This window comes from Arachis hypogaea, chromosome 19, assembly GCF_003086295.3.
Source record: "Arachis hypogaea cultivar Tifrunner chromosome 19, arahy.Tifrunner.gnm2.J5K5, whole genome shotgun sequence".
Classification (NCBI taxonomy): Eukaryota; Viridiplantae; Streptophyta; class Magnoliopsida; order Fabales; family Fabaceae; genus Arachis; species Arachis hypogaea.
In genome coordinates, this window is record NC_092054.1 from 153,330,993 (window position 1) to 153,351,172 (window position 20,180).

General features: G+C 37.6%; 2 protein-coding genes across 2 annotated transcripts; one reads left to right on the plus strand and one right to left on the minus strand.

Moving 5' to 3' along the window:
- Nucleotides 1–7,989: 7,989 nt before the first annotated feature.
- On the plus strand, nt 7,990–14,998 carry LOC112779998 (uncharacterized). Its single transcript, XM_025824346.3, has 11 exons — nt 7,990–8,912; nt 9,724–10,007; nt 10,111–10,305; nt 10,417–10,763; nt 10,835–11,126; nt 11,837–11,995; nt 12,857–13,222; nt 13,897–13,962; nt 14,110–14,158; nt 14,310–14,433; nt 14,706–14,998. Exons 1-11 carry the CDS (start codon nt 8,546–8,548, stop codon nt 14,785–14,787), a joined length of 2,331 nt encoding a protein of 776 aa, XP_025680131.1. The 5' UTR covers nt 7,990–8,545; the 3' UTR covers nt 14,788–14,998.
- A 401-nt stretch (nt 14,999–15,399) lies between these two features.
- LOC112775543 (guanine nucleotide-binding protein-like NSN1) lies at nt 15,400–19,618 on the minus strand. The gene is made up of 9 exons (XM_025819240.3): nt 19,425–19,618; nt 19,094–19,338; nt 18,586–18,691; nt 18,284–18,457; nt 17,870–18,084; nt 17,394–17,658; nt 16,661–16,840; nt 16,302–16,513; nt 15,400–16,039 (listed from the first exon to the last, which is right to left on the minus strand). The coding sequence occupies exons 1-9, from the start codon at nt 19,441–19,443 to the stop codon at nt 15,680–15,682; spliced, it is 1,776 nt and encodes a 591-aa protein (XP_025675025.1). The 5' UTR covers nt 19,444–19,618; the 3' UTR covers nt 15,400–15,679.
- Nucleotides 19,619–20,180: the final 562 nt, after the last annotated feature.

The following is a 20,180-nucleotide window of genomic DNA, read 5'->3' on the forward strand; positions in this document are numbered from 1 at the left end:
CTTTGTGCTGGTTAGTCACCCCTTGGTGAGTGACTATTGCTCTGTCGTTATTACCAGCGTCCTAATTCTCTTGCTCAGAATCGGACGCTGTGTTTCCGTCCTCGTTGAAATCGTCCGCCATCATTGGTCGATCTCCAGGTCCCCGACAACGGCACTAATGTTACGATGGGTAACTGGAGATTAATGGGCTAGACTTGTAAGGTTAGCCCAAACGTCAGAAGGAAGTGGTCTCCGACTTGTATGCCTCCGGGAGCCGCCATCCGACTTGTGTGTATGAAAGAATGGGGGGTGGTACCTGCAAAGATACTCCGATGTCTAAGTCAGCAAAGGGTTAAGCAAATTTGGAGAGTATTAGAATTTAGAGATACTTGAGGGGTATTAGTGTATTTATAGTGGTGAACCAATAATCACCGTTGAAGTAGTTCCACTTTTTAAGGTGGATAACCGTTTCTTTATTTTAGAAAAGTTGAGATGTGGCTCCTGAAAGTGGATTGAGAGATTTTAGGGACAGTTACTTATTTGAATAAGCGTTATCTGCCGGCTATCATTCGTTCCCGACTTCTTTAGAGTGAAGTCTGTATTTGAGCCGACCTCTTATAAGGAGGTCGGTGGATAACGAAGGCCAATCTTTGGATTGGGCCTTTTAGGTTTAGAGTAAAGGACATTTTCGTCCCTGACCTTTTTTTATGGAAATTTTCGTCCTCAAGCAATGAAAAATATATTAAAGCCCCTGACCGTTGAAAAATGTGGATATTTATATCCCTCCGTTGATTTCAGCCGTTTGCACTGGATGGAAAAGGCTGAGGTGGCACAGGTGGCGCTGAGGTGGCACGTAACGGAGGCCAGGTGGCATGGGGCAAAAAGTTAGAGGACATATAAGTCCCTGGAGACGAAAACGACGCCGTTTCGTCTCCTCCCCCTGAAACACAGTTGAATCCCTATATACAATACCCAGAAGACCCATAGTTGAGTGAGAGAATTACAGAAAACCCTAACCCAAAGACGATCAAACTCCTTCGTCTCTGTTTCTCCCTCCAAAAAATACAACACGTAGAAGAGCAAAAGGCCAGGGGTGATAGATGGTGGCAGAGGCTGAGGAGAAGCTTCGTCTGAGGTCGTGGCTGCTGTCTTCGGCACAAGGTAAGATTGTGATGCTTAGCTAGGAATGCAATGTGTTTTCATGTTTACAGTGTAAGAAAGAAAGTGAAAAAGGGGTGTATTGCGTCCTATGTAGGATTAGGGGGAGGGATTGTGTTCGGAAAATGTAGTTTCTTTCATATGTTGTGTTGTTTCCTTTTTTAATCCTAGTTCTGCACTGGTTAATTTCAGATGGTTGACGTATTTGTGGTTCCGGTCTTTCATCATGGAGGAAACTTTGTAAGAGGAGTTGGTGAAAAAATGGTTTATCAGAATGGAAAGGAGGAGAGGTTCCCTGAGATGGACCTAGACTTTGTTAATTTCGGAGACCTAGTGACACTATTTAAGGGTTTGGGCTACCATTCATACAAGGCAGTATACTGGTATGATCCATCAAGCACTGAATTTGAATCTGGGATGAACATATTGACTGGGGATGCAAGGATCAACGCAATGCGAGAGAACCTAATGAAGCACCCAGGGCGAGGTGAGTTCCATATATACTTTGACCATCCTATCGACGAGCCGGAGGTTGTTGAGGATGCTGCCCAGGACAGAGATACTGCAGGGGAGGTGGATGAAACTGCAGAGGAATTGAATTCTTCCTCTTTATCTGATGACGGGTACGAGAGCACGGGGGACGTCTTGTACAAACCTCCACCGGCTGGAATTGAGAGTGATAGCAGTGAGAGTGACAACAATGGTGGGGTCACTACTGGGAAGAGGAAAAGAGGTGTCAAAGGTAAGAAGAAGGTTGTTACGCCGATCAAGAAGGTAGTCACTTCGAAGAAGAAGGTAATTACTCCAAGGAAGAAGGTAGTTACACCAAAGAAGCAAGGGAAGAAGAAAAGACAATTTCGCACAAGGGTTAATGAAAGAGGGGAAGGAAGTGAGAATGGGACTGATGCACGTGGTGAAGCAGGGGATCAAGGACCTGATGTCCAGCCAGATTATGCAGTCGGGGTAGATTTTATGTCAGTGAGCTCCCAACGGAGGTGGAGGAGATAATGTTTGAATATGAGTCTGAAGACTTACATACTCCCATATCATCTGATGATGAAGGCAGAGGTGAAGAGTTTCCAGAGTTTAATGATGAGTATACTCATGGTGAGGGCAGGTTTGAGCTAGGAACTAGGTTTGCCACTGTAGACAGGTTCAAGGAAGTAGTTAAAGATTCTTTCATTGCTGAGGGTCGGGAAGTGAAATGGATAAAAAATGACAAAGAGAGAGTGAGAGTGGGGTGTGGGGATAAGGAGTGTCCTTACTTGGTTCGCTTGTCATACAACAAAAGTCTGCAGTGTTATCAAGTGAAGACCTACCATCAAGAACACACTTGTGCGAGGGATTTGGGCAGCAACGCTGCTGATCAACACTGGCTAAGTAAGAAGATTGAAAAGCGGATGTCCACCCAACCACACATGAATACAAAGGAGGCTACTGATTTTCTTAAAGAGGAATTTTCCCTCTGTCCCCATCCTAAAATGGTTTATAGAGCAGTGAAGGAGGCTAGGGAGAAGATCCAAGGAAATGAAAAGGAACAATACAAGAGATCCAGGGATTATTGTGAGAAAATACTGAGGAGCAATCCAGACTCATCAGCCAGGCTTGAGCTCATGCCAATTCCAGATGGTCCCCCTATTTTTGATAAACTATACATTTGCCTAGATGCCTGCAAACAAGGTTTCAAAGATGGATGTCATCCCCTGTTACATTTGGATGGGTGCTTTCTGAAAACATATTATGGTGGTTGGCTTCTAGCAGCAGTTGCTCAGGATGCAAACAACAAATTTTATGTTGTTGCCTATGGAGTGGTCAGGGCTGAGACTAAGGAAGCCTGGAAGTGGTTCCTGACCAATCTGCAAGGGGACATAGGAGACGATGCTAACCATGGTTGGAACTTCATATCAGACCAACAGAAGGTAAAACCAGTTTATGGTTATTTTCATTGCTCTGCATTTGGTTTAGATCATTTCTAATTTGTTGATGATATTCATTGCTACCTACTTGGTTAATTTCATTGCTGTGTGATTGATTATGTTGTGGCCAGAGTTTGCTGCCTACGTTGAAGGAGGTCATGCCACACGCTAAGCTCCGCAATTGCGTTATGCATATGTGAAAAAACTTCATCAATCGCTACAAGGATCTGTACATTCGACAAGTTGTGTGGGAGTATGCCAGGTGCACGACTGTTGCTGAATTCAAGGAATGCATGGAGAAGTTGAAGACAGTTAACAAGGGTACCTGGGAGTACCTCAGCAAATTTGAACCTGAGACATGGGTGAAGGCTTACTTCTCCCATGGGCCAAAAGTGGATAACCTCACAAATAATATGTGTGAGGTTTTTACTGCAAAAATAGTTAACTACCGCTGCAAGCCTATCCTCACCATGTGTGAAGAGATCAGATGCTATCTCATGAGGCGGATGGTGAATCATAAACGGGTCTTGGAGAATCACTCAGGGAGGCTAGCACCAGTTCAGGAAAAGAGGATGGAGAAGCTGTTAAACCTAAGCACCAAGTGGACGGCTGAATGGGTTGGTGACAATGAACGAAAGAGGTTTGAGGTTTCTCAGAAAGGAACTAAGGTGGATGTGGACCTCATTAGGCACAGTTGCTCTTGCAATCGATGGCAACTGACTGGTAACTCCTGTACAATACTTGGTTCAGTTTCTTTGATATTTTGATTTGATTTTCCTTTACTGTTATTTTAGTTATATTACTCACCTTCGCTGCATTACCTTAGCCATGCCCTACTTACATGCATTTGCTGCCATTAGGAAGAGACATGACACACCTCATGACTATGTTCACCATTGGCTATGCATGGAGTCCGTCAGGAGGACATATGCACACTGTATTAAGCCTGTTCCAAGTCCAGAATTTTGGGTTGGAACGGAGTTCTCGAAACCAGACCCACCTATTATCAAAAGGCCAATTGGACGGCCAAAGGTTCATAATAGGCAAAAGGATCCGGCTGAGCCACTCATGCAAGAAGGAAAACTGAAAAGGTCATTCGTTGTATCCTGCAGCAAGTGTGGTGAGAAGGGCCACAACTACAAAACATGTAAGGGAGCCCCTTCCCACCCAAACTGGAAGCCGAAGACAAGGCGCCCTAGGAAGAAAGCAGCTACTTCCTCCCAGTCACTGATTGTGCTTCCACTGTCACAATCTGCTCCAGGTTCAGAGGTAAGAACCCTATAGTGGAATGTTGTATTATAGGGGCTATTTCGTATTAGTACTATTATGGTTAGGAATTAATCTATCTTAGTATGGAAATAATTAAGGACTACCATGTCTGATTACTGATATGGCTAGGGACTATTCTGTATTAGTACTACTATGCTTAGGGACTAATCTGTCTTCATAATACTATTATGTTCACATTTTACATGTATATTTTCAGGATGCATCCAGCAGCCAACCAGGCAGCTCCCCAAACCCCACTGTTGTGGAATCACCTGCCCCAAGCAATCCAACTATGCCACCAGCTCCAACAAGGGTGAAAAGATCCACACTTATCATTTCACCTCCAGGGCCAACAGCTACTCAAACCAGGCCACCAGCCCCAACTATAGGCCGTCCATTTAAACCTCCAGGGAAAGCCAATGACACATCTCGCCCACAACAGTCCAGGTTCAGACCAAAGCAGAAGATCTTCAGGCCGCCGACTCCAATCGCTGCATCCACAATCAACACTAATACACAACAGCAACCCCATCTACCATCCCATCTGCAGCTCCGAATCAAGAAGCTCCACCCCAAAATTTGCCAACTTCTCCAAAAACAAAGGACTCGAAAGAATGAAGACTACTGTCATTAAGTGCTTTTGTGATAACTTTTTGTCTATGTAATGGTTGTTGACAAGTAGTACAAACAATTTAGCTTTTTGTCCCATACTTTTTGAACACCCTTTGTGGGTCAGATGAACACGGATGTTAACTAAACCACTTTTTTTTTATCACTAATGCAATGGTATGTTATGTATTAAGGAACAAACTTTAATTTCCTCCGCATCTTACACAACACGTACATGGCAATACAATCATTCATATAAATGACACTGAATTCACCTATAATTGCTGCAACAATACAACACACTTTTTCATTCCTTTATCAACTCTTACAACTTAGAACAACAAAAATCAACACAATGACAATGACACAGATACACCATCTTATTGGCTTTCTTTTCATCTCTAGAGCTAATATCCTCTTCTCCAAGCAACTGATCCTCATTTTCATGTCCTGCTGCCTGTGATAATCTTCTATATCTACAAATTTCTTCTCTCCCATATACTTTGTTGCTGTCAATCCAAGTCCAGCAACGTGCTCATCAAGTCACACAAAAAATTTGCAATACGGTTGTTTTGCCTGCAGCAAATCAACCCACATAATTCAAACCCTAAAAATTAGTAACACTAACACATTTTCAACCAAACGTGCATCACATTTCGTTTCCATACCTTGTAAAAGGGACAGCCCAGAAACAATCTGTCCGGATTGCTTCGTGTCTTCGACATGAAAAGGACTGCGTTTTCTCTACAGAAGCACTTTGGTGAGACGCCATGTTTGCTGTCCTTCTCCTTAGGACGCGAGCTCGAGCCCACCTGACCTCCACCTCTTCTCCAGCTGGATGATACCCCTTCAAATTCCATGGAAGGAAGAATTTCCTTTCTGCCACAACTCCCCACAACACCCACTGCGCTGTCACTGTGCAAACGAGGGATTAGGGAAGACGAATTTCAAAGATTGGGGGAGGAGACGAAACTGCGTCGTTTTCGTCTCCAGGGACTTATATGTCCTCTAACTTTTTGCCCCATGCCACCTGGCCTCCGTTACGTGCCACCTCAGCGCCACTTGTGCCACCTTAGCCTTTTCCGTCCAGTGCAAATGACTGAAATCAACGGAGGGACATAAATGTCCACGTTTTTCAACTGGTCAGGATTTTCCATTGCTTGAGGACGAAAATGTCCGTAAAAAAAGGTCAGGGACGAAAATGTCCTTTACTCTTAGGTTTATTTGGATCTGAGCCTTAGTGTTGGGTCAAGGTATGAATAGCAATGTAAGCAAAGAACCACGTTGACCATCGACTTTGTCGAGTTAACCGGCCTAAGTACGTTTTGAAAGAAAAGATATAGATAGAAACATTGTATCTAGAGGCATTGAATTAATATATTTTGTGTCAATCGACGTTATATAATTAACTTTTTCGTTTTTTCTTATTTTCCAACCAGAGCTAACTGATGTACATGACATCTATGTAACATGAAAACGAGTATGACGTTTTTGTATTAAAAATATAACAGTACAAGAGGATGAATAACCTATTAATTTGTATGATTAAATACATTATATTATCTTTACCTTCTTCTGCACGTGTATATATTCGCTAGAATGTAGCACATCAAGGAATTCATACACCAATTTTAAGAGAGTATTATGTAATTTGAGGATAAGTATCAATTTAATGTCTTTATTTATGATAAAAAAAATTATAAATTTAAGAATTAAAATCCACAAAAATAATTCTATAAATGACAGATAAATTCTTAAAACATGCACATAGAATAGTTGAAAATATTTAGATTAAAATAAATTTTTTTTAATAGATTTTATTATTCTTGACATAAAGACGATAAGAATATCTCCATTATTTTTGAGAGACTCTTTTAGCCATTGAAAAAAATTTTATTGACATTGAACAAGGTGAATTAATGTTAAGAGTGAATGATGAACATTTAATTTTTCATGTTTTCAAGACCATGTATCATTCAAGTGATTAAGAGGAGTGTAATAAGGTTTAAGTCAGAGATCCAAACTTAAAGAAAGAACCTAAGAAAACACCTCCAGAAACTCCACTTCCATACTCGAAAAAAAAAAAAAAAAAAGAGAAAAAGAAGGTGTAGGAATAAGAATTTTGCAGTCAAAGCCTCCCTTTGTAATCAACAAAGAACCCCTGATATCAAACTTAATTTTAGTGTTGGGTATACATAATTAAATAAAGAGGAGGCTCCCAAGAAGAAAATGTCTAGATGATAGAGGAATAAGAAAATTCTTACAAGACTTCTTACTAGGAGAGAAAGTGGTGCTATCTCACCATCCATTATTGTCATATACAGTGAACAAAATCATCTCTCTTGAGCATATTGAGCTAATGCATAAAGACACAGGGAGGAGATTTACATTGAAAGGGAAGGAGTTGAAGTATTATGATCAATTCCCGCCTTAATAAGAAACAACCGTCAATTTAGTGACATTAAAGAAGTGCTTGTTGGAAGACAACTCAACGGTTGATATTTTCTTTTCATCATTCTTTTTTGCTTTGTTTAAGGTTGTGTATGTGTTTCATGAATTAAGTTTGGTGTCCTACACCAACAGAATGTTTGCATTTCATTCGGTACTTGATCTAATTTCACATTAATTGTATCACACTAAATTTAGTGTTCTCACACCAACTTAGATGTTGCCACACTTCACCCATACAAAATCCACTCCCATGCAAACAAATTAGCAACCTATTTATTTTACATTGTTTTCTCTTTCATTTCATTTTAGATTAATTTCGTTTGTTTCTTTTAAATAAACCTTTACATTACTTGATTGCTTTCACTTGATCATCCCGATTATTACTATTTTTTATTACTATTATTTCTTTTTTTTTTTTTGTTATTTAAAGCCAAACAACCATTTAAGTTTTGTGTTGATAGGTTATGCTCTACATAGTCTTAGAGAAGATGAAGACAATAATAATAATTAAAGTGGTTTTGCTTTCTTTAAGCTCCCAGCTTTCAATTCTTTCATGTGTTTTCTATTCTGCCTCTTTTATTTTTATGTTTTTTTACATCATGTCTTGTTTGCTGAATTTATTATTAGTAAAAATTTTTTAACCACTCTAATCACATAAAAAAAATTACTTAGATGGAAAGAAGTTGAATTTGATAAATAAAAATTTTCTAATAATAAGTAATGGTGCATTAAAAATAATAATCATGAATTGAGTTAAGAGGGTTAATAATCTTGCATATAAAAAAAAAAGGATGATGCCTTATGAGTTATGACAATGCATTCATTCATCGTCTTAGGAAAAAAACAAAATATAAATGGGAAATGCAGACCTGCAGCACGCATCTTCACCAATGGTTTTCTCCAATATTTTCTATTAAAAGAAACTAAAGGATAAATTAAATTATTTATAATTTGGTGCATTGCCTACCGGCAGGTTTATGATTAATTCATAATCCTTAGCAGGGAACTTAGCAATGGTGATAAACCTGAGACCATTTATTTATTTATTTATATGCTTTGCTTCCATTCCACCCTATCCTTCTCTATAATAAAATATAATATAACATAAAAAAAAAAAAGAAAAAAAGTTAGTGGAAGATCCAAGTATTAAAAAATAGCGAGAAATGGTTGTTGAAAATCTGCTGCGCTTAGGCATTGCTCGCTTTCTGTGCATCCCGCTCTCTGTAACCGTCGTCCTCTCCTCCTCTCTTCCCTTTCAGACGCCTCTTACTTCCTCCGCGGCGGCGTCACTCTCTCACCACCACCACCAGCGCCGTCGACTCTCTTCCGGTTACTCCATGAACTCTCAGCAGCTGTCGCAGTCTCAGTCTCCGCCTCCTCCGGTGGCCAAGAAGGTGGAGCACAAGATGGAGATGTTCGGCGACGTCAGGATCGACAACTACTACTGGCTCCGCGACGATTCCCGCACCAATCCCGAAGTGCTCTCATACCTCAAAGAAGAGAATGGATACACCGATTCCATCATGTCCGGTGTGAATTCACACTTTCTTATCCTCTTTATTCGCATTCTACTTCATTGTGACGAAATTTGTTTATCTTTCTTAAAGAAACGCAGTTCGCTGCATAGTTACACTTCACTATAAGGATAAAAAGATTGGCGCGATTTTTTGCTGTAATTTTGGTTACTTCATTGCACGAGCTACTCTATTTGATAGCAGCATGCGTTTTTTTTTTTTTTTTTGGTGATTATTATTAATTTTAAATTTAAACTCGACGATTAAAATGGAGTTTCATTTCCCCTTAACTTAGATGATAATGGTGGGTAATAGCTTCATTTGTTTATTAACTATAGCTGTATTTCACGAATTTTTAGGGTGTGGGTCTTAGGCCACAAAGACTTAGATAAACAGACTCAAATTTTCAGTTCAGAACAATTATCAAGTATGACATGTGATGTACAACGGAAGTTCCAACCCTGTAGTTCTGTATCAATTAGTAGCAATGTAGTTGGGTTGAAATTTGTAGCAGTTAAGTACACATTTTCCAAAATTGTAGCATCATCTGTGCATTTGTATGTAGCGTCCAGTCAAGAGGGGGATTGAGGCAGGGAAGCTAGTTTCAGTGTGTTAGGTAGTCCTCTGTCCACTTCTTATTCAATATAAGGAAACATATCATCGTTAAGCATAGCAGCAAAACGGGGTTAAGTCACTATGACTGCAAGGGTGCAGACTTGGGAATCCTGTTGCTATGTCTATGTCACTAGGTGCATGCAAGAAGACACCTTTGAAGGAAATTTCTTAACAATTATCTGAGAAAACTGTACACATTTTTCATCGTCTAGGAACCAAGAAACTCGAAGAACAGCTTTTTGCTGAGATAAGAGGGAGGATTAAGGAGGATGATGTCTCTGCACCTTTACGCAAAGGACCTTACTACTATTACGATAAAACTTTGGAAGGGAAGGAGTATGTTCAACATTGTAGGCGCCTTATACCTGAAAACCAAAAGGTGCCATCAGTGTATGATACCATGCCCACTGGACCTGAAGCTCCTCAGGAGCATGTTATTTTGGATGAGAACATCAAGGCACAACAACACGGTTACTACAGTATTGGTGCTTTTAAGGTTAGATCATATCTTATTATGGCATTTTTGTTGCTTATTTCTGTCTGTTTCATTACTTCTGAACTCTCTTGCTTTTTTGTGTCAAACTTTATTTCCTTTTCAGGTTAGCCCAAATAGCAAGTTGGTAGCGTATGCTGAAGACACCAAAGGAAACGAAATATATACTGTCTACGTCATTGATGCTGAGACACAAGCTCCTATTGGAGAGCCTCTTGTTGGTCTAACACCATACCTTCAATGGGCTGGTGATAATGCTCTGGTTTACATCACGATGGATGAGATTCTCAGACCTGATAAGGTGAGGCGATATGGCATTCCACTTACCAGATGTCTATAAGTTTTGGGCTATTGATTGTTTGGCAAATGGTACATTGTATTTGCTTGTGATTCTAATGTCTTAGTGATGCAGGCATGGCTTCATGTGTTGGGGGAAGATCAATCAAAGGATACTTGTCTTTACGTAGAAAAGGATGATATGTTTTCACTTGACCTTTATGCTTCTGAAAGCAAGAAATACTTGTTTGTTGCATCGGAAAGCAAAAACACAAAATTCAATTTTTATCTGGATGTTTCCAAACCTGAAGAGGGTCTTAAAGTTCTCACACCACGTGTTGATGGTATTGACACAACTGTCAGCCATCGTGGTGATCATTTCTTTATTAAAAGGAGAAGTGGTCAATTTTTCAATTCTGAGGTGGTAGCTTGTCCTGTTGATAACACCTCCTCAACTACGGTTCTTCTTCCCCACAGGGAAAGGTAACACCTTTTCTGCATCATCTTAAATTGTGTCTTTCCCTTTCACCAAAACTTATGATGAATTTCTTTAGTGTAAAAATTCAGGAGATACAACTTTTTAGTGATAATCTTGTTTCATATGAGAGAGAAGATGGTCTACCAAAAATAATAGTTTATCGCCTTCCACCTACTGGTGAACCACTAACAAGCCTTCAAGATGGTCAAGCAGTTAGCTTTGTTGATCCAGTATACTCCGTGGAATCTTCATATTCAGAGTTCTCATCAAGTATCTTGCGGTTTTCATATAGCTCCTTGAAGACTCCTAGGTCCGTATATGATTATGATATGAAAGCAGGCATTTCAGTTTTAAAGAAGATTGATCCCGTAAGTTATCATGTACTCAGCCTGTATGATTTTGCAATTGCGTTATGTCTCTGACTTCAGTCTTAAGGCATCATCTGTTACAGAAACGAAATACTTCATGTCTTGATTGCTGAAGTGCTTCTTTTTGGTATCTTGTAAAAAGATTTGGCATTTTGCTATGTTATGCATGACCCATGCATCTATCCTATTTTTTTGGTTTAAAACTTTGGTTTTGTTCTTTTGACTAGCATCCATAATTCCATCAGTGATTCTTTGAGTGCCTTGTAAGATCCTCTAGCTGCTGAAAGCATCATAGAGAATGGTAAAGTTTGAATTTCTGAATGAACTTTGAATTGTGAAGAACAGAAGTACAGAACGGAACTCTCTGACATAGCTGCACTGAGGGATGACTTCCCAATAATTTTAGAGGGTTTGATGTAGTATTTACTCTTATGAGAGTGTGAACTAGTTCCAAGTTCCAACTTCAGAAATAGAGTGGATTATATGGTAAATGAATGTGATATACACTAGGTATAATTTAACATGCATTAAAACCCTGTTCAAAATTGAAAGGTATCAGGTACTGATGAGATTAGTTAAGGTAATATTATAATTCCCATATTATAAAGGTAAACCATGCTTTCTTTATTTCTTATGCATTGCTTATTTATTCTTTGTGCCTGCGTTGATTTCCTCCCATTATTTATTCGTTGTTTATTTATTTTACTCAGGTTTTGGGTGGTTTTGATTCTACCCATTATGTCACTGAAAGAAGGTGGGCACCTGCTTCAGATGGAACTTTGATTCCCATATCAATTGTTTATCGAAAAGACCTTGTGAAACTTGATGGATCTGATCCATTACTACTTTATGGTTATGGCTCTTATGAGGTAAAAGAAGAATAGAACTTGCCACTTTATTGCATATAACAATGTCAATTTTGAATTCTATGTTTTGATGTTATATTGCCTAATGCATTAAAAGCACTACTGTTTGTGTGCTTTCTTCGAAGCAGATGATGCCAGACAGTCTGATAAAGACTCAAGATAAATAGAAAACAAAAATGATATATTGAAATTGAATGCGAAAGGAACCACTCTACTTTGATCCAATTTCTGATGGAACAAGAGAGACTCACTCAACTTCACTTGTTGACACCATGGTTTTATCACAAAACCAAAGTGTATTTTCACTCCTCTCATTTTTGTCTGACGGCTATAGTAGTTTAGGAGACATTTATACACCTCATATTAGGTTAAAGATAAGAAATCCTAAACCCACTAACATAAAGTCCTATCTACTAACTACATAAATAAAATAAAAAAGCATGAAATTAAACTGAACATTCTAACACTTAAAAATATAAACTAATAACTATAAAATAATACTTCCAATCTTCATGTCACGAAGATCTGAAGCACATATCATAGTCAATGGTGGGGTTACTACGTGAAACCTAAATATGTTCTTTTGATGTTCACTTTGATATGTTGCGAGATTGGGAAGTTCATTGACTGTTTTACACTTTTACTTTTTATTCGTTCATGTAAAGAGGATCTCTTATCTTCCTATTTTTGTGTAATTTCTAATTATTCTTTTATCAAGGGGGAAAAAAATTGTTAGTTGATCTGTTCCTTTGGTTACAAATTTTACAGTTTTGGTCGTTTGGAGTCTAAGTTACATAATACGAATATGGTTTTCAAGCCTTCCCTTTTTCTTATTCTATTTATTCTCTCTCTCATCGTTAACAGTATTGCTTGGATCCCAGCTTCAGTTCTTCAAGGCTTTCTTTGTTAGATCGGGGATTTATATATGTTATAGCTCATATACGTGGAGGTGGAGAAATGGGGAGGCCGTGGTATGAGAATGGGAAATTTCTGAAGAAAAAGAACACTTTCACTGATTTTATTGCTTGTGCTGAATATTTGATTGAGAACAAATTCTGTTCTAAGGAAAGACTGTGCATTGAGGGAAGAAGTGCTGGGGGTTTGCTAATTGGTGCAGTTCTTAATATGAGACCAGATTTATTCAAGGCAGCTGTTGCTGGAGTACCTTTTGTGGATGTTTTGACAACTATGCTTGATCCAACTATTCCTCTCACCACTTCAGAATGGGAGGTAATTTTCTCTCTTGTATTTTCCTGCCATTCCATGTCAGCATTTGGAAATGATTGAATACAGGTCTGTTCGGTTCTAAAAGCTTGTTCTTCCCACTTTTAATATCCCAATAATATTTTGTATTTAAAACTCCTGTTTCAATCATCTTGTGTGCCCTTTAGTTTGCGTGTGTGTTAGCCTCTTTTAAATGCCTATTAAGCATAGCTTTAGTAGCAGAAAAACGGAGTGGCAAGGGATGGGACAGGCAACTCGGGTGTAAATCTTTTCTTCATTTTGTTTGTCTCAGAAATAGTGTTCCGAATATGACTTATGCATAACCTTGATAATGAACCGTATTATATTATTTTTCTGGGTCCTTAAAAACTGCTTAAACATATTTCTCATAAAAGATCTCACTTAATATATGAAGCTTATTTAGTTGTTATATTGGGATCTCAAATTAATATTAATGAGAGATATCATATAACCCCCACTCCATCAGTGTATTAAGACATTATTAATTATATGGGTCTTTACTTTGTAAGTGCTATCCAAATTCTTGATTTTCATTATTTAAGCATGTCCACGCACTATCTTTTCTGCTGAAAGTATATTACCAGAATATCGTATGATATAATTTACTCTCTTGTTTCTCATTTTGGTAAAGCTGATCATTCTCTTATGTTTTACTGCAGGAATGGGGTGACCCTAGGAAGGAAGAATTTTACTTCTACATGAAGTCATATTCCCCCGTTGATGATGTGAGAACCTTATGGCTGTGTTAGACTCAGATCGACAGTAGCCTTCATTAGCTATCAATATTTTATTTTTGTATCCTGCATGAAGAGACTTCTAGAAATTATTTATAATTCTTTGTTCATGATTTTCATCCTACCCATTTTACGCAGGTGAAGGCACAGAATTATCCACACATTCTTGTCACTGCTGGATTAAATGGTAAGCATATCCAATTCTTGAAAGGGATCTGTTCATGTTCGTATATGTAAAGCTAAATAATACTTGTGGGTTTGCGATTGCTTATGATTTGGCTGGAAAACTATACTCTGTTATTCCATGTGACTTTATTTTGTGCTTGTACATGCTGTAGACCCACGGGTTATGTATTCTGAACCTTCGAAGTTCGTGGCAAAGATGAGGGATATGAAGACTGATGATAACATACTGCTTTTTAAATGCGAACTTGGTGCTGGCCATTTTTCAAAGTCTGGGAGGTAAGCTCTAACCTTACTGCTGTTTTTTAGTTTTTTTATTTATTTTTTCCACTTATTTTGTTTTACATTTATTTATTCTTTGTGGTTTGGGATTTTATTTGATTTAGCTTCAATGCCCGCATTGTTCTGGTTGTAGTTTGGGAAGCTGGGATTTAGTTTTTAGTAAAATTATTACAAGAAGCTGGGATTTATTCCCTCACCAAATTCTTGTCTAGGAGTGTAAATATATAAAGATTATTTTGATTTATGCTTTTCATGTGTGTGTGATGTAGATTTGAGAAGCTCCAAGAAGATGCCTTCACTTATATCTTCATCCTGAAGGCTCTAAATATGACGAACGAGCTCAAGTTTTGAATTTCATGAGGCATGGATGCGGTTAAAGAGAAGGAGCAAAATACTTGCTTCCTAGGCTTCATAAATAACATGTCAGACATTTGGGTCCCGTTAGGCATTTGCAATTTTGCATTGCCCACAACTATTAGATTTTCATTGATAAATGATAAAATCCCAAATAATATTGTTTTCAACTAACTCATGAAGTGTTGTATCGTCGTAATTCTGTCAATTATCTCTCTTCTCTGGATCGGAACCATGCATGCAACAACGCAGGAACCACTAACCAGATATAATAGGGTTTTGAACCCTAGAAAATATTATTTTGTTCTGGTTTTGTGGAGATTTTGAAATTATATGAAGTTAGTGGAAAGAATCATTAAGAGGAGAGAAAAGAGAAAAAAAAAAAAAGGGGGGGGGGGGGGGGTTTGGAATGAATCGAAAATTTCAACCAAGTAACCAGTAGTTGAAAGTTGATATATAGCCATGTTCACATGTTTGTTAAAAAAAAAAGTCAAGAAAACGACACGAGAAAAGAACTAAAATAAATTTGTTAGCTATATGTTAAAAAAATTATTAATCACCTAATCTAATCTTTCCCTTTTACAAAATAAACACTAATAGAAACAGAAATTTTCAATAATTCAGATGAAATTTATCGGAAACCTGTAGAGCACTAAACATCCTCCCAGGACCCTTTGGGCGTTTGTAACCATATTTAACATAAACAGGTTATGCTGCTCAATTTTCCCTCATAATCTAACTCAACCTTTTTTTGTGCTCTTGAAAGAAATCTAACCTATGAATTAATCACAAAAATGCGGACCAAAATTTAACAGGACCATGGTCATCGGTGTATAAAAATGACAATAACTCCAAGACAAAATAATGTGCTTGTAAGCCATCATACACTTTATCCTTCATTGTCCAAAATTCCAGCCATGGGCACCTCAATCTTAATCTGGTCATCATCATCTCCATCGCTCATTGCCGTGCCCTTCTTGAAATAATCAACTTTGAAGTCATAATCATCATCCATGGCATCAGAGGTGCCTTTGTTAGCCTTTTTCCTCCTCTTCTTCTCTGCTCTCTGAAGTTTTGTATTAAGCATGCCCTCTGCTCCATATAATTTCTCATTCTGTCTATCAGCAGCAGATTTTCCCTTGTTCTTGTTACCATCTTCTTGACATTCCATTGTTTCATCGACATCATTCCCAGAAGGGTTTTCAGGTTCCTGTTCAACTTGATTTGACGGTTCAGGTGCCATACCATCCTAATATGCGTAAATGTGAAGGATAACTAAGTGATTTGATCAATCATATTGAAAAAAAAATATCTTAACCATAAAACCAAGAGGAATGTAAACCAACCATCGAGCTCCCTTCAAAAGCATCACGAAGTAACCATTTTCAATTACTTTACCATTTTGAAAATAGTAAAAGCAATATTGGAAGAATAGTTTTATCCTTCTTGTGTAAATGAATTGAAAATAATGGAGCAGATTGATTGGGAAACAAATTCTGAAAGTGACATACCTCTGGCGTACTCTCATTGAATTTAAGAGGTCCACTTGAAGGAACTTCTACAGGATTGAAGTCATCAGCAGATTTAAGGCTTCCAATGAATGAAGTTTCACTGCTGTAGACTTCATCAATATTAAACTCTTTCGCAAACTCGGAAACTATTGTGGCTTCTGAAACTTCTCCTTCGTCCCTAACCGGGGGCATGGTATAGTATGGAATTTTCCCTGAAAAATACAAGTAGATATTTCTTATAATTTGGTTTATACTTTATACCAGTTGTTTCCAAATGTTTAAGTTCATTATGACGCATATTTTCATTATCCTTTGTTCGGCGCGTCTGGTGTGCGTGTGGAAGCACCATATATGCATACCTTCATTCCAGTCTCGGAGAATGATTCTGGCAGCAGCTTCAACATCTGCTACTCCACCCTTCTTAAGCTTGCCCCTAACTGCAGCAACCTTCTGTAAGAAATCATCTACAGAATCAAAGCTTGGAATCTTGTAAAGAGTTACCATCAGTCTGGCGGGACAGCGATTGAGAATTTCCTTCACTGTAAAAAGAGAACTCTGAATTAGTATCCCTGCTTGAAATTTGGAAGGTAACCTGGGCACACAACCTGAAGGATGTTGATGAATGATAACAGAAATTTTATCATACTTATATGTTATCTTTTTAGTACAAAGCACCTATTTTCAGTTCTGAAAATAGTGTATACTTTTCCATGCGATCACACATGGAGCACTTGAAAAATTTCACGGTTATGCCTTTCCAACGTCAATATTGGGATTTTCTTTGATGGGGTCTGAGTCTATAAAACAGATTATTCGATGAAACTATGCCAGAGAGATTAAAGTAGAAGATAAATTAAAAAAAAAACAGTATTCTGAACCTTTTAGTACCAAAGTAGGTTCAAGAACAGAAATAGGTTCACTAAGACAAGTCTTAATACACACCAAGCATCCTCTCAACTTTGGCTCAAGCACACCAAATTCGTCAGGTCTAACTAATAGTATCGGTAGCAGATGTTTATAACTCTTATGTCTCTATCAATCAATTGAGCAAACTGGGGAAATCTTGAAAAAAGGAAAAAGCTGTTTGCATACCTGGGCTAATTGGATCATCTAACTTCTCAATTCTCTTGCAATTCCGTAGAGCTACAGAAGCATCGTTTTCTAGTGATTTAAGCATGACAACACCAGGACAGTCCAGCAACTTAATGTTTTTGTCCAATTGAACCTCTTGCATCGATCTTGTTAATCCAGGAGTAGCACCAACATTAACAACATGAGCTCTCTTCAAGCTATTAATAAGACTACTCTTGCCAACATTAGGCAGCCCAATTACACCCACTGTAATAGTCTTCTTGATCTGCCAAGGCAAAGAAGCAACAAATAAATAAGTACTACAAGTAAAGCAAACAATAAAACTGACTCAGGAAGATACAAAAACCATTTAAATCTACCACAAGTTTAAAAAAGTAGCAGAAGAATTAGCAGGTAAAACACCATATCCTATAGGGAGGGAAGAGGGGATACAGGCACAAGCTATATGAAAACAGACACTGGTTAAGTTATAGAACCTCATGACTTCTTGTGTAATTCTTCAAGACTTTGATGAGTGTATCAGCTCCAAGACAATCACTTGTTTGCAAAATATTACTTGGTTTTGCTGCCTTTGATGACTTCCACCCTAATTTTGATCTCTGCTCTTGGGTGCTGCACTTGAAGGCCACAGTAGGCAGTTCTTCTCTAAGGTACTTAAGCCACTTCTCAACTGCTTCTCGGGGAACAAGATCTGAGATAATATGGTGGTTGACACCATGGTTAAACCACACCAAAACACCACAAATTAGCAAAGAAGCATCAGTATAACTGTTGATGGTTGGGTCCTGCTTAAAGTACAGATTCCAGTCTTACCATCAAGCTTATTGGGATTGTTTCATTTGTCGACATTTCCTAATATGAGGAGAGGAAGGTGGGAAGAAGAAAATTACCAATTTTATTCAATAGTAACACTAGGCGCTTATCCGGGCCAGCACTCATCACCATCTTTTCCATATTAGTGCAGCGAGTACCTAAAGGATCCCGGGCATCAAGGACTTCTAAAATAACATCAGAAGCTTCAACAACTTTTACCAACTCCTTGTAGAAGGGTTTATCTGCGTTATCTGTGTATGTACAGGATTATGGGCATGTCAGAATAATGAAATTTAATAAAGCAGTTAAAGACAGGAAACGAGCAAATATTAGGCTATAATACCAAATTGTTAAACAATTGCTGAGCAAAATGAAATACCTCGGTTCTTCCCAGATGCGGTACCCGTTGCCTGAGCTTGCCCTTCTGTTTCAGTCATTTGAGACACGCCATCATCTTCTAGTAAACCCAACTTCCTCTTTCGAGCCTGAACAATTGTTAACCATAGTAAGAAAGGATTATAACAAGTTCATAACAAAACATCATGAATAGTCCAAATTTAAGACCAATTTAAAAACTTTGGACAAAACACATCAGTTTTCAACTATTCGTATAAACCAATGTTCAAGTAAGTTAAAGAAAAAAACGTGTGCCTATGTCAAACATTTTTACCAACATCATTGATAAGAGTTCACCATTGAGAATATACATAAAGCCTGTAAACCGTGTTATCATCTCCAATGTTCAACTTGAGTAATATCTAGAAGAATTTCTACTTCACGACTTAAATTGTACCCAAAAAATGACAAATTTAATAAATTAAGAAAAAAAAAGCGGAAATTTCATGAGGATGAGACAATCAATCGAAAGAGGGAAAATTGGGCGATACCCTCTCTTTGCGTTCAGCTTTCTTTTGCTCCAATTCTTCAATGGCACGAGCTCTTCGGGCTTCAAGGGCCTTAAGCTCTTGCTCCTTGAAAGGCCAATCATTGGGAATCCCAGGATCCTTCTCAACCTTCTTCTTCTTGTTCAAGCCAAGCTTTTTAGCTTCCTTTGCCTTCTTCTTGTGGTGCTCCTTCACCTTCCTTATGACCTTGTACTTCTTCTTCAAAGGGATCCTCTTGCTCTTGCTCTCTGCCACAACAAAAAAGCCATAAACTAAAAAGAAGAGAAACAAAAATGGAAGTTTCAGAATCGATATAGAAGCACGGAAATCATACTCTTGCTCTTCTTCACCATTGCGTTGTTGTGTTGTGTGTTGTGTGTGTGGCCGCTTTCTGAAACTGAGAGGCAACGGAATAAAAGGGTTTATCGAGTGATGAAGGTTGGGTTTTATTCTTCTCAAAAACACAATCTCGCACTTACGTAAATTAGGGTTGTGTGTGTTTTTCAAATTGAGCAAAATTTGATTTTTAATTTTCTTTTAAAGCTTTTTGGTTATTTAAAAAGTAAAAAAAAATAATTTTCTTTTAGAAAATAGAAAGACTCGAATTCGCAACTATGTCCTTTGAATTATAATTTATTGGCAAATAAAAAAAGTTACTTGATATAAAATCAACAATTTTAATAATGAAAGGGTGTTTTTTATAATAACACTTGTTAAAATATATCAAAATTTAATTAATAAAATCTTTTGATAATATATCTAAATCTAATTATTTCTATTATATTTTTTTATGAGATATATTTGTGGCTTGCATGTTTAATTTTTTTTTTCTTAACTATATAAACTATCAAACATCATTTTAATAATTTATTCTACTTTAATATATAGAAAGTTAGAAACACAATTTCAAGGTTTTCATGAAGAGAGATGAAATTAAATTCAAGCATCCAACACACTTAACCTTAGTTTGATAAAATTTTTATTTTTTAAAAGTAATTTATAAAAGTTAATTTTTAAAAGATAATTTTTTGAAAAATGTAGTATTTATATTTGGTAAATTAAATTAAAAATAATTTTTAATAAATATAAG